The sequence below is a fragment of the Paramisgurnus dabryanus genome, chromosome 11 (genome assembly GCF_030506205.2).
Source record: "Paramisgurnus dabryanus chromosome 11, PD_genome_1.1, whole genome shotgun sequence".
NCBI lineage: Eukaryota > Metazoa > Chordata > Actinopteri > Cypriniformes > Cobitidae > Paramisgurnus > Paramisgurnus dabryanus.
In genome coordinates, this window is record NC_133347.1 from 14,021,409 (window position 1) to 14,033,839 (window position 12,431).

The 12,431-nt window shown below is 37.7% G+C and overlaps 1 protein-coding gene across 1 annotated transcript; it reads right to left on the bottom strand.

The window, feature by feature from the left end:
• Positions 1 to 568: 568 nt before the first annotated feature.
• emilin3a (elastin microfibril interfacer 3a) lies at positions 569 to 5,043 on the bottom strand. The gene is made up of 4 exons (XM_065247915.2): positions 4,783 to 5,043; positions 4,413 to 4,532; positions 3,281 to 4,020; positions 569 to 2,720 (listed from the first exon to the last, which is right to left on the bottom strand). Exons 1-4 carry the CDS (start codon positions 4,920 to 4,922, stop codon positions 760 to 762), a joined length of 2,961 nt encoding a protein of 986 aa, XP_065103987.1. The 5' UTR covers positions 4,923 to 5,043; the 3' UTR covers positions 569 to 759.
• Positions 5,044 to 12,431: the final 7,388 nt, after the last annotated feature.

Here is a 12,431-nt window from a genome sequence, read left to right on the forward strand (position 1 = left end):
CTACTGGCCACTAGAGAAAACTTTATCCCCTACACATACCTTGACGTTGAAATAACTTGCACAAACGAACTATAAGGACTGTCTCAAAAGCAAATATAAAGTATTTTTTTCAGTCTGTAAAAATCCCTTGTTGCACTTAAATGTTTTATGTTTAAACAACTTGAAATAAAAAGTCAATGATACTTTTTTGATTAGTTAGAAGCTGCAATAAATAAAAAAATACAGTTGCAATAACAAACAACTTTATTTCATTTACTTCTACCAACTTCTCACTAGTCAAGATAGTTGAAAAGACTTTTAAGTCAACTTTTTTAAATTAAAGTGCAAAAAGGAATTTTTACAGTGTGTGTAGGTTCACACGTTTAAATTGTTTTGCATGATTTTTATGTCTAGATGTAAAAAAAAATGAATGTTTAAATATAGGTATGTTGAGCTGATGTGCTTATGTGACAGGTGCAGATTTCATTTAGATCCAAATACAATTGGTAATTGAAAACACTTTTTAATTAACAACAGCAACAAAAATCATATAAAAGACAACTTAAAAAATACAAAACATAACCACCACCACAGAGTAATAAAGGTTAAAATTAAACATTGAACATACAACATATGTTGGTAGAACAGACAAGTCTCCTGAGAAAGACTGATACTATATAATAGTACATGTCTTAAATGAAAAAAAAAAAACTATCTACTATATGTTGGTCTAAACAACAGAGCACTCTTCACATTATAAACTGTAGTTTGCTTGATTTATCAATCACCTCTGTGCTGTGTGGGAACTGCGAACTGGTCTCCTCTCGGTTGGCTTGGTTCTGTTTTGAGTTGTTCCTCCTGTTGTGTTGTAGCTAACAATTTGTCCGCTGCAATCCTGGTAAGCCCAGATGTTCCAGTGCAGTTTTGAAGGCTCTCTCTGAGCTCAGACAGTTGTTGAGAATGGCTAACAAGTGTGCTATTGACTTGAAACAGATAGCCATCAGTGTGTCTATCCAGCTCTCCTCGAATTCTCTCCAGGTCATCAGCCAAGTGAGCAAGGCCACCACACTGACCCTCCACACGGGCAACGCGGCCTCCAACTTCGGTTACCTCTTTCTGTACACCTAGGGCAGTGGAGCGGCAACCCTGGAGTTCGCCAGTCACTCTGCGCCGTAGGTCCTGGAGTTCCCCTTTCAGGCGGGTCAATTTTCGCTCCCCTGTACCTAGCATAGATGCCTGCCGTCCAACCAGCTGAACCATACCTTTCACCTGCTGCGCAAGTCTCCCCTCTCTCTCCTGCCATGTCAGGTTGGTGTGGCCCACCTCTTTCATCACAGAACCAAGTGACTCTTGTAATCCACAGAGAGATCGGTTAACAGAGTTGACACTCACTTTGAGCAGAGTCACCTCACCCATAAGACTTGGCTCCTCCTGTTTCTTTGTCAACTGGGCAAGAAGATTGAACAGAGTGGTGTTGAGATGGTTCAGTCTCTCTGCTTGTAAATCAAATTTCTCATTCAGGTCCTTGTGGTTCTCTTCACTTCTCTCCTCCTCAGTTTGCAAAGGAGCTGCATAGCCAGTGAGAACAGGCTGTGGAACACAAGATCTAGTACAAATGACCTCTATAGACTTGAGTTGTTTCTGAACATGACTTAAGTCCTCATCCAGTCTTTTTTTGAGCGATTCAACTTCTGTCTCCAGAGTGGGCACAGCCTGACCCTCAAGTAAAATTGGTGCTGTGAGGTTGCCCAGCTCCTCCACTGCCGCCAAGAGACGAATTTCAAGAGCTCTAAGCTTTTCCTCCATTTGTGTTTCCAGGATGCTAATCTCTCTTTTGGTTACATTCACGTCCTCTTGATTCAATGTTTCAATGTTTAGTTTTGCTTCCACATAGCTTAGTCGGCCCTCCAGCATGCCATCGATATGGTCCTTGTGTCCACCAAGTTCAGCACGAAGGTGTACTTGGGACTCATTTATGCCACCCACTGACTGCTCCAAATAATGTACCCTTTCAGTTAGACCTGACATTGCAAAGCAGCAACCCTCTTCAGGCTCCAGTTCTTCTAACTGGGCCTGAAGTTTTTGAAGTTCTGCCCTCAATCCTGCAGCTCTTATGTCTAGGACTTGCTCGATCTGACCCTTTCCATCCAAAAATTCTTCTTTGCACTGCAGCCGCAACTCTGCCACTTGACCCTTGCATCGCTCTTCAGCACTTTCCACACGCTTTTCAAAACCATCTAGGATGGCCAGCTGAGCTTCACTCATTTTTGACTCCACCAGCGTCTCCAAGGCTTTTTGAAAGCCAGTCTCAGTAAGATTCACTGACCCATCTGACAGTCTATGAAGAGTGGTGTTGTGACTCAAGACTGCTCCTCTCAACTCTGCCAGCTCGGATGTCTTTTCTACTAGCTCTGCTCGTAACTCAGACAATTTTTCAGCCAAATCGGCCAGGTTTGGAAAGTGACCCATCACGTCTGAACCTTCAATTTCAGGAGCACCTCCGGGCAAATCTCCAAAGCCCACGGATGAGTCCCTGGAGAAGGATGGAGCAGCAATGGGGCTGGGTGCTGCAGAAATGAGTGCGGTTAACATCCGGTTTGCGTCTTCACGGAGGGATGCACGTAAGCTGTCCTCCAGGCCTGTCACTGTACCACGGAGAGTCTCAAGACCAAGAGAAAGTCTCCGCATATCCTCCTCTAACCTGTCCAACCGCTCGACATCAACACTGTTGTCAACATGATCTGTAAATAAAATATATTAATTTAGTTACTCTCAAAACATAACCTAACACTTCAGAATGATGCTTTGATGTTTACCTATTTAACTTTTTATTGTTGAATGACAGTGACACAAAGCCACTATGCACTCCTTTGCTGTGTGTGTGTGTGTGTGTGTGTGTGTGTGTGTGTGTGTGTGTGTGTGTGTGTGTGTGTGTGTGTGTGTGTGTGTACCTGGTAATTTTCACGTTGTGACCAATTGTCCCCCCAAAGATAGAAATACCCGTATTTTTGTGACCTTGTGGGGACATTTTGAGGTCCCCATGAGGAAACAAGCTTATAAATCAAACAGAATGATGTTTCTCAAAAATGTGGAGTAGCAGGAAGTTTTCTGTGATGGTTGGGGTTAGGGGAAGGGAATAGAATATACAGTTTGTATGGTATAAAATGCATTACATCTATGGAATGTCCCCACAAAACATCGAAACCAGAATGTGTGTGTGTGTTTGTCAATTAATGTGCATATACAGTCATATACATTCAAATACACAAAAAGAGAAAGCATAGGCAGAGAGATTACTCACCTCGATTTGTTTCACTGCCACCAGAGGGCACCTGTGCATTGGAAACAGGCTCTGTCTCACTCTGTTCTACTGCAGTACTTTGGTGATCTGGTGGAGGATCCTGGAAGTCTGTGATTGGCACATGCTCTTCTGGGATTAGATCATGGTCAGGATCTTGAGGTACTGGCATGGATTCAGGTTGGTCTACTTCAGGCTGGTCTGGATAAGGTTCAAATGAGTTGGCTCGGAAAGTGGGCCCAGCATTAGCACCAGGGAATCCATTCATGCTATTAGCAGGTACTTGAGGTTGATACCAGGGGTTAACTTGGCCTTTAAAGGAAGGCATTGGACCTTTTTGAGAGGGATAAGGACCTTTAAAAGATGGCATAGGTCCCTTCTGAGCAGGCATAGGGCCTTTAAAGGGAGGCATAGGACCCTTCTGCGAAGGCATAGGCCCCTTAAAAGAAGGCATAGGACCCTTTTGCGCAGGCATAGGCCCTTTAAAAGGAGGCATAGGACCTTTCTGTGCAGGCATGGATCCCTTAAAAGAAGTCATGGGACCCTTCTGAGCAGGATTAGGCCTTCTAAAAGAAGGCATAGGACCCTTTTGTCCAGACATCTGTCCTTTGAAAGGAGGCCTTGCTTTCATTCCATATGCTGCAGTACAGCCAACACCTGCATATCCAGGACAGCATTTCCACTCAAGCTCAGTTACAGTCTTATATGCCACTTTATACATGGGTTTATACATCATGCGATACCTGTGAAACAAAAATGTAAAAAAAAGGAACTAAATCTAAAGTGTGCCATTCCATGAATGTTTATCGAACGTAAAAATATCATATACAATGTAAAAAATACTTTGCTGCCTTAAATTTTTTTGTTAAATCAACTCAGATTTACAAGTCATGTCAACAATGATGAGTTGTCACAACTTATAAAATATAGTTGAGAAAAGTCAACTTATTTTTATAAGTTATAACAACTCACCTGTAGTTATAACAACTGACCTCTAGTTAAGATAAATAACAGTAAGTTTAAATGACTTGTAAATCCAAGTTGATTGAACAAAAAATTTTAAGGCAGCAAAGTATTTTTTACAGTGTAGGCATGTAAGTTAAACTATTATTATTAAGTTAAACTGATGTCTTACTTAAGAGCTGGGCATTTCTGGCCCCAGGCACACTTGTTGTATTCTGCTTTCATGAAGGGGGCGGCTCCATCCTGAATAGTAAAAGAAACTTTCTTCTCCACAACAAATGCACAGTGGTTCCTGAAGAAAGAGGTTAGAAGACTCTTAATATTTGAACTAAACTACAGCGAGAACACATTATTCACATAACACTGATTGAATTAACACAGATACAGTTTTATATATGGAGAAAAAGAAAATGCAACAGAGAAACAACTTTGCTTGTGTGCATTATTTCTCTACAAATGTCTGGATTTATTTAGTGACATTCAACAGCAATTTAGCAATCTATCTAAAAAAGATTAATGAAAACTAAACTTGTGATACTCACTTATGCCTGGCAGCCGGTTTCTGTGAGCTGTACTGTGGTTGGGGTCCAGAGTAGAGGCTATATTGGTTTGCTGGTGGGTGATAAGCTGTCACAGTCAGAACAGCACCCAAGAGAAGCCGAAAATGGAGAAACCACAGCATCTCCAAAAAAGTGATGTTTTGTTATCAAGAGAGAAAAGTTTAGGATCTTCTAAATTCCCGGAAAGAATAAAAAAATCTGATCCTAATCAATCTAATCAAATCAGATCATTTGGAGCATAGATCTTAAAATTGTCTAATACCTTGCATTAGGTCATTAAAACTACAAAAAAGGCAATGGAATAATACAGTTAAAAATGATCTAAATAAGAAAATGCACAAAAAAGTCCTTGTCTCTGAAATGAAGACAAATGTGCTCCAGATGATGCTGAGATGTTTCCTGCAGACTGTTGGAGCTGAGAGTTCTGGCCACCTCATAAACACTTGACCAGCTCATTTACATGTCCCACCCACTATGCCACCTAACATAATTCACACAAAGGTGCTATTTTGAAGACCTGGCCCAAACAGTACAGGCTTTGGAAGAAAAAAAGTTTATTAAAGATGGATAAACAATACTGTATTAATGCTACTGTTATGATTAATTCCGTTGGTCACCAAGTTATGAAAATTGTGTATTCTGAACACCAAATTCAAGTCAAGCAGCTTTAGGCAGTCATCACATGCACAGACACACAACCATATGGAACAAATACAGACTTACTCAAATAAACACTGGGAGTCAGACTGTAAATAGTAACGATTACCTGACAAAAGCAAAATGGCTCTAATGAAAAATATACTATGTGAGAACTTTGTTATCTGCTAATGCTCTGTTTGTCCCATATACAGTACTGATAATTGCACAAAAAAGCAATTCTTGAAGATGCCATTGCATTCCCTTTATAGCCATAACATCCGTTCACATAACCATGGCTTTCCCTATGGCACCAGAAGAGGTTTGGTTAAGTTACAACCTTCTACACACAATGATGAGAAAGTGACTATTTCAAACACTCCTTTCTGCTCATAGACCTCAATTGTGCATACTCCAAAAATGCGCCTCTCACAAGCCACAAGCAAAAACACACCCTACCTCAAAAAAACCCACAGCAGCTAAACACACCATGCTTTTGTTTAGGTGCAGAGGCTAATTGGGTGTCAGTGTTTACCCTGTTTCTGAGAGCTGGGCTGTAGTGATGTGGAAGGTCAGGAATTTTTTACAAACAGGATGCCATTTACAAAGTCCTAAATCTGATGCAGTTTTTTTTGTACAGGAATTTGATTTGTTTGTTTCTATATTCTATTTTGTCTCCATTTGTCTATTTAAACAAATATGTCGGGACGAATACGAAAACTGATTTGTGTCTTTTTAAATGCGAACAAAAGGTATCATTCTACAACAATTATATTTGAAACATTGACTTTCTATAATCAAATAAGTTTATACGCACTATAATTGCAAATTCCTTATAACAGATGTCCATCAATGGTTTGGCATTTAATAAGTTTAAGTCGAAATATCAGTGTAATTATTAAAATGTATCATTTAAATGTTCTTACTTAGATAACAGAATATACTACACAGATCCATATGCATCTGCTTATTACCTGTTTATATTGTACTGTTGTGTACTCCTAAAAATTAAGGTGCTATAAAAGGTTCTTTACAGTCAAACCTTTCAGTTCAAAGGTTCAGTCAAAAATATTTCTTTCTTTCTTTTTATTTGTCCAGTGGTTCTGAAACTATTCAGTAGTAATGCACCAATGTATCGGCCGCCGATATTTATCGGTCGATTTTTTATGAATTTGAAACCATCGGCATATCAGCAACAGCACGAGAAAGGCCGATACCAATTGTTTATTAATTAACCGCATCAAGGCAATGAGTTGCATGTCTGTTGCGTAATCCAGCATTTTTTACAATAATTATCGAAATAATTGAATACTTCCCAAAACAAAATAAGTTGTATAAATTATAGTTTAGCAGACGTGCGATGAGGGAAAAAATAATAAATCACATACACTGTAAAAGAATTCCGTAAAAATTGCAGCTGGGTTGCCGGTAACTTACCGTAGATTTAAATTTATGTTTTTTACTGGCAACATTTTGTTCAAAGTTAAATGAACATTTAACATTTACAAGTCTTTGTCTTTACAGAGTAAAACTAAAAAAACAGCATCAAGCAAAACATTCTGGGAAACAAAATCTGAAGCAAAAAAACAGAAAAAGGTTGATGATGATTTCTGGTTCCCAGAATGCTTTGCATGAGGCTGTTATTGTATAGTTTTATTCTGTAAAGATAAAGACTTGTTAATATTTAAAATTTATTTAACTTTGAACAAACTCTTGCCAGTAAATAACATAAATGTAAATCTACGGTAAATTACCGGCAACCCAGCTGCAATAACATTGTAATTTCTACAGAATTTTTTTACAGTGTAGGAAATCACGCGAGATTACTCATTTACGTGATCCATGCAGTCTAGAGTATTTCGGGAAAATATCTGCGGTCTGGGCTTTCTTCAAAATCTCGGATAAAGACCAAAAACTCGGCATTTGCAACAAGTGTTCTGCAGAAATATCAAGAGGAGGTAGTATTGTATACAAGTGTTTAATATCGGTATCGGCCAGAAGTTGTCTGTTTATATCGGTATCAGGCCAAAAAATCCTATCGGTGCATCCCTACTATTCAGCGTTATAAAACCAGTTAGAGAACCACTGTATTAGTCTCAATTAATCTCATTTTATTTTACACTACAAAGAACCTTTTGTGAAACAAAAAGGATTTTCAGATGTTAAACCAAGTTTTAAAACAACATTTGAGTACAGTGAACTTAAACAAATTGAGTCATATGCAGATATGCACTTATATTTAATTTCACACTACTTAAATATAAGTGCATAATTGCACATGACTCAAGTTCACAGTACTCAAATGTATGTGTTTTAAAACTTAAATGGTTTAAGGCAACCGGTTTCCTTAAATGGTTTGAGTTAAGTTGACTGTTTTACAGTGTATATATATAAATATGCACACACATGTCTAATTTTAAGAAAAAATATATTTATATATTAAATATTTATATTTATATATCATATAAATTATACATATATACAAATGTATGTACACATGTAAAAATTTCTTAAATATATACATGTATGTGTGTGCATTTATATATACAAAGTTATAATACACAGTTCACACAAATAAATGATGTAAACAAAAACTTCTGATATAAATTAATCAAGATTAAAAGTTATGCATCCCTAATAATAACATACATTATGGCTGACAGGTTACAACTTTAATTCTGTGAATAAAGCTCTTGTAAAACTGCATAGTTCTGGTTTGTTTCAAATGGCTTTCTAAAGACATTACTTCTTAAAGTTAAGTGTATGTATGAGTGTCAACACCCTCATATTATTCACCAACTGTTTGACAAACATTCACAGTATGCTGTTGGCACTGGTTTTCCACTACCACACTGGGCACACATACACCATTCTTCAGAACCACCTCCACCCAGGAAGTTCTCAGGAAATGACATCACGATGGACCAGCTGTTTAGACTGCAACATTCCATGGCCATATAGTGCTCTTCTGTATTCAGTAGTGGGCAGAACCTGTGTTCATCAGGTGTAATTGCCTATCAAAATAGGGTGGGGTCCTTTATTCATTTTAAACACAATTTGCACACTGTAAAAGCCAAAGCTAGTGAATGATTTAAAGAGTGGGAAACCTGGAAAATTGGATGGGGTTGTATGCATGTTTGTGTTCAGGGTCGACTGTTTACTGTATAGAATCTGGACAGAACCAGTTTCAGTACATGGAAAAAGACGCATTACTCTCTTTCTCATATATTTTTTTTCTGCGGTCTGTTAAAAAATAGCACCAATCATCCACATTCAACGCCTGATGGTGAAATGGTTAAAGTCTGCTGTTTGTCTACTCAGAGCAGTTTGGTGTGAAGTGTGGCTGATGCTCACTACTGAGCATATGGAGACAAGATTGTTTTTACAGATTCTCTTTTCACAATAAAAGAGACCATCATTTCTTATTTGAAAGTCCTCACCACAAGACATACACTGGACATATAACAAAGCACACAGTGGGTATCTAACACTAGCCTTTGCCAGTCACAGACCAATTTCTTTCTATAGGGAATTATTAAAAATGAAGCTTTATACAGTATGTAACTGTGCAGTGGCATTTCCTCCCTAACATGTATTATTAAATTGTTTGCTTATTAATTCCAAATGTACGTCACTGCTTTCAGGCTAGTCTACAAACTGGAAAAACTATTTTACTTTTGATACAACTTTTATGCATATCACCACCTCTGCCAAAAAGACTTGTTTAACTCCACTAAAGGCTTTGCTATAGGCATGGGCCGGTTACCAGTTTCAAGGTATACCAAGGTTTTAGTTTTAGGTTTTAGTGAAACAGTCAAGGTTTCAAAACCACTAAAATGTTCTGTGATACCATCTCCAAGGTATGAGCTGGGTTAATAAGTCATGTGATTGATTTGATGTTTACATTTAATATACATTATTGTGCTGCCTCGCGATTAGTCCCGACTAACCATTTGCAGAATAAACGTTTTTGTTTACATAATATATGTGTGTGTACTGTGTATAATAATTATGTATATATAAATACACACACATACATGTATAATTTTAAGAAAAATATATATTTATATATTAAATATTTATATTTATAAATAATATGAATTATATACAAATATAAACATGTATGCTAATGTTTCTTAATTATATACGTGTGTGTGCGTGTGTGTGTATACATAATTATTATATACAGTACACCCACATATATTATGTAAACAAAAACTTTTATTCTGCAAATGATTAGTCGCGATCAATCGTGAGTCAGCACTAATACATTACGAAAATATTTTTTGAAAGCATATTATAATTTAAGGGCTTTATTTTTACCTGGTATTTGAAAATAACACATTTTAGTGTTGCAATGGCAATACCGCAACACCGTGAAACCGTGGTATTTACGCTAAAGGTTATCATACCGTCAGAATCTTATACCAGCCCATGCCAAGCTATGACCCAAATTTTTTATGGGATTAATACATCAATTGATTAATAATAGTTGGTTAACACATGTCCCAGTTTGCATACTATCTGTTCTAAATAATATTAGAATTATGTCCTAAACCTAGTAGGCTATGTTGAAATAAGCACCTTGTGGTTTAGAATTAACGCAAATAACTTTGTTAGTGTGGAATGTTCCAGTTGTCTACGCACTCAAATGTGCATTTTCCGTAACAAAATACAGTACATACTTTTAGAACATGGAAAGTCTATTTGGGGTGCAGCAGCAACGTCTTTATGATGAAACTAATCTACTTAAAAGTGACCTTTAAAAGTGTCCAAAACACAGCTCAGCTGGCTAAACCAGCAAAAACAGCTAATACCAAGCTGGTGACCAGCTAAAACCAGCTCATCAGCTTATGCTGGTTTTAACTGTTTATTTTTTCAGTAGGTGAAACATTGGGAAACATTTTAATCTGTTAACATGTTTTAATAACTGTACTTACAAATTTCCATTCACGCTGATTTGTGTACTGTAACTCACAGTAAACTCACCAAGCAGACTGATAGGAGAATCGGAAGCATACATGGCATTGTGCTTGTTCGGTTTGTTGCGCCACAAGAACCGACAGGCAGGTAGTCGTCGAGAAATCATATTTTTTTCATACAGGAGTCTACTGTAGAATTGCTCTCGCGGTGCTGTGATGTCACCCGCTAGTCGTTTCTTGCAGCGCCGTTCTCGCGGTATTTGGATGTCAACACGTTTGTCTTTCACGCGAGCTGCAGTCTTGTAAAATGCTGTCATATGAGCCGTTTCCCAATGTCAAGGAAGGATCCTCGGAAGCTAGAATTTCGAGGATGCTACGTCATCGACGTCCGTCGAAGGACTGTTCCAATGTCGAGGATCCTCGAAATTTCAGCCAAGGACTGAGTCCTTCGTTCGACAAATATCCCATATACAGGAAAGGATGCAAATTTGTATCCTTCGCGCTCTTCACGCGCTGAAATCACCCACAATCCTCTGCGCGCAGCACCGAAAGCACACCTTTCAATCACGTAATGACGTAATGACGTGCACTTGCTAGCCTGTTCCATTTAACGTGTTCTCCGAATGCTTAAAAGGAGCCTCGCCTCGCCTCTGAAGGAAGTGACTTGTAAGGACTAGTCCTGCCAAGGAAGTATCCTTGACATTGAGAAACGGCTATGCTGTAACATTCGAAGTCTACCGGATGTCAGATAAGATATGACGTGGTAAAACTATATTTTTAAAGGTCACCTAAAACCCAATGAACCATCTGTAACTAAAACACAAATTTATAAAAAAAAAATCAGTCAGTTATATTTTATTTTAGCCTTTTAAAATTATACACCAATCTGCAAGCATGTAGTAGATGAACTGATTTGTAAAGCATCCGTAAAATATTTGTAAATGTATTTATATTTTTTAATTGTCTTAAAATCGCCATGAAAATAAAATGAAAAACTGAATAAAATTTACAAATGACTTATCTTTGAGCTTAATTCTTTTGTTTTAAATTCATGTGCCCTCATAATCTTTCATCAAAAACGCAAATCTCCGCCTCCCCAAAACAATCTCTCTTTACTTCCGGTCATATTGTGTTTGTGTGGCAGTATGGGCTTTTCAATTTCGTTTTTTTTATCGATTCCGATTCCTGTTTCTGGAATCGAAAGAATTGATTCCTATCAATTCCTCACTGTTATTGTTGATTCTTTATTTATACCAGCACCGTGTCTAACATTGTCATGTCTTACTGTGCCACACAGCGAGAAACTCTCTACACCGGGCATGACAAAGCGACTGTTGTAATTCCATTTGTCCTTCCTATAAGATGTTGCGAGGGCTGCTTGCTCATAAATAGAATGAGGCATTTACTTCAGGGTTTTGTCACATCAAGCTTCCTACCTTTGGAATCGACTCTCAATTCCCAACACCTCGGAATCAATTCTTTTTGGAATCGATTCCCAGCCCTAGGTGGCAGGGTCCGGGAGAAGATCGCTGCGATTAGCAACACGACCCAACTTCAAACAATTCAATCCCATCTTGACAGACAAATTCAAATCCAGACCTGCCTTATTTCATTTCAGAAGCCAGTTTCACACGGATATACATCCACAGGGAAAATTAGGCAATTGATTCTTCAATTTCATGGCGACTTTAATGTTTTTAATAATGCAGTACCAGAGATGACCCTTTGATCCTTGAAGTGTACTCCAACTTGCGTTTTAATGCATTATAAGGGACTTCTACAAAATCTTTTGGTAAAAAAATGACACATTAAAATATATAAACAATAAATATTTTGTTAACACAAAGGATTTCTTCAAAGGTTATCAAAAATTACATGTACCTTGTTTTATGTTACAAATCATACACCAAATGAGTTGATTTAATAAGCCACACAAGTCTTCATTCAACCCCTTATATGTTTTTGGATTTTAAAAGTAGGATGTTTACTATTGATAAGCCACAAAACCACTGACAAGCAAAGTGAATAACATTGATTATATCTTTTCAGTGCACCCATGCATTGGGATATATT

What these genes read in the sequence shown, in the direction of transcription:
- emilin3a (XM_065247915.2), bottom strand. Translation starts at nt 4,922, where the DNA reads ATGCTGTGGTTTCTCCATTTTCGGCTTCTCTTGGGTGCTGTTCTGACT. An exon ending in AAACCGGCTGCCAGGCATAA is followed by an intron (nt 4,533 to 4,782) that starts GTGAGTATCACA and finishes CTCTTTCTTCAG; the next exon opens with GAACCACTGTGCATTTGTTG. An exon ending in TGGCAGTGAAACAAATCGAG is followed by an intron (nt 2,721 to 3,280) that starts GTGAGTAATCTC and finishes TTTTATTTACAG; the next exon opens with ATCATGTTGACAACAGTGTT.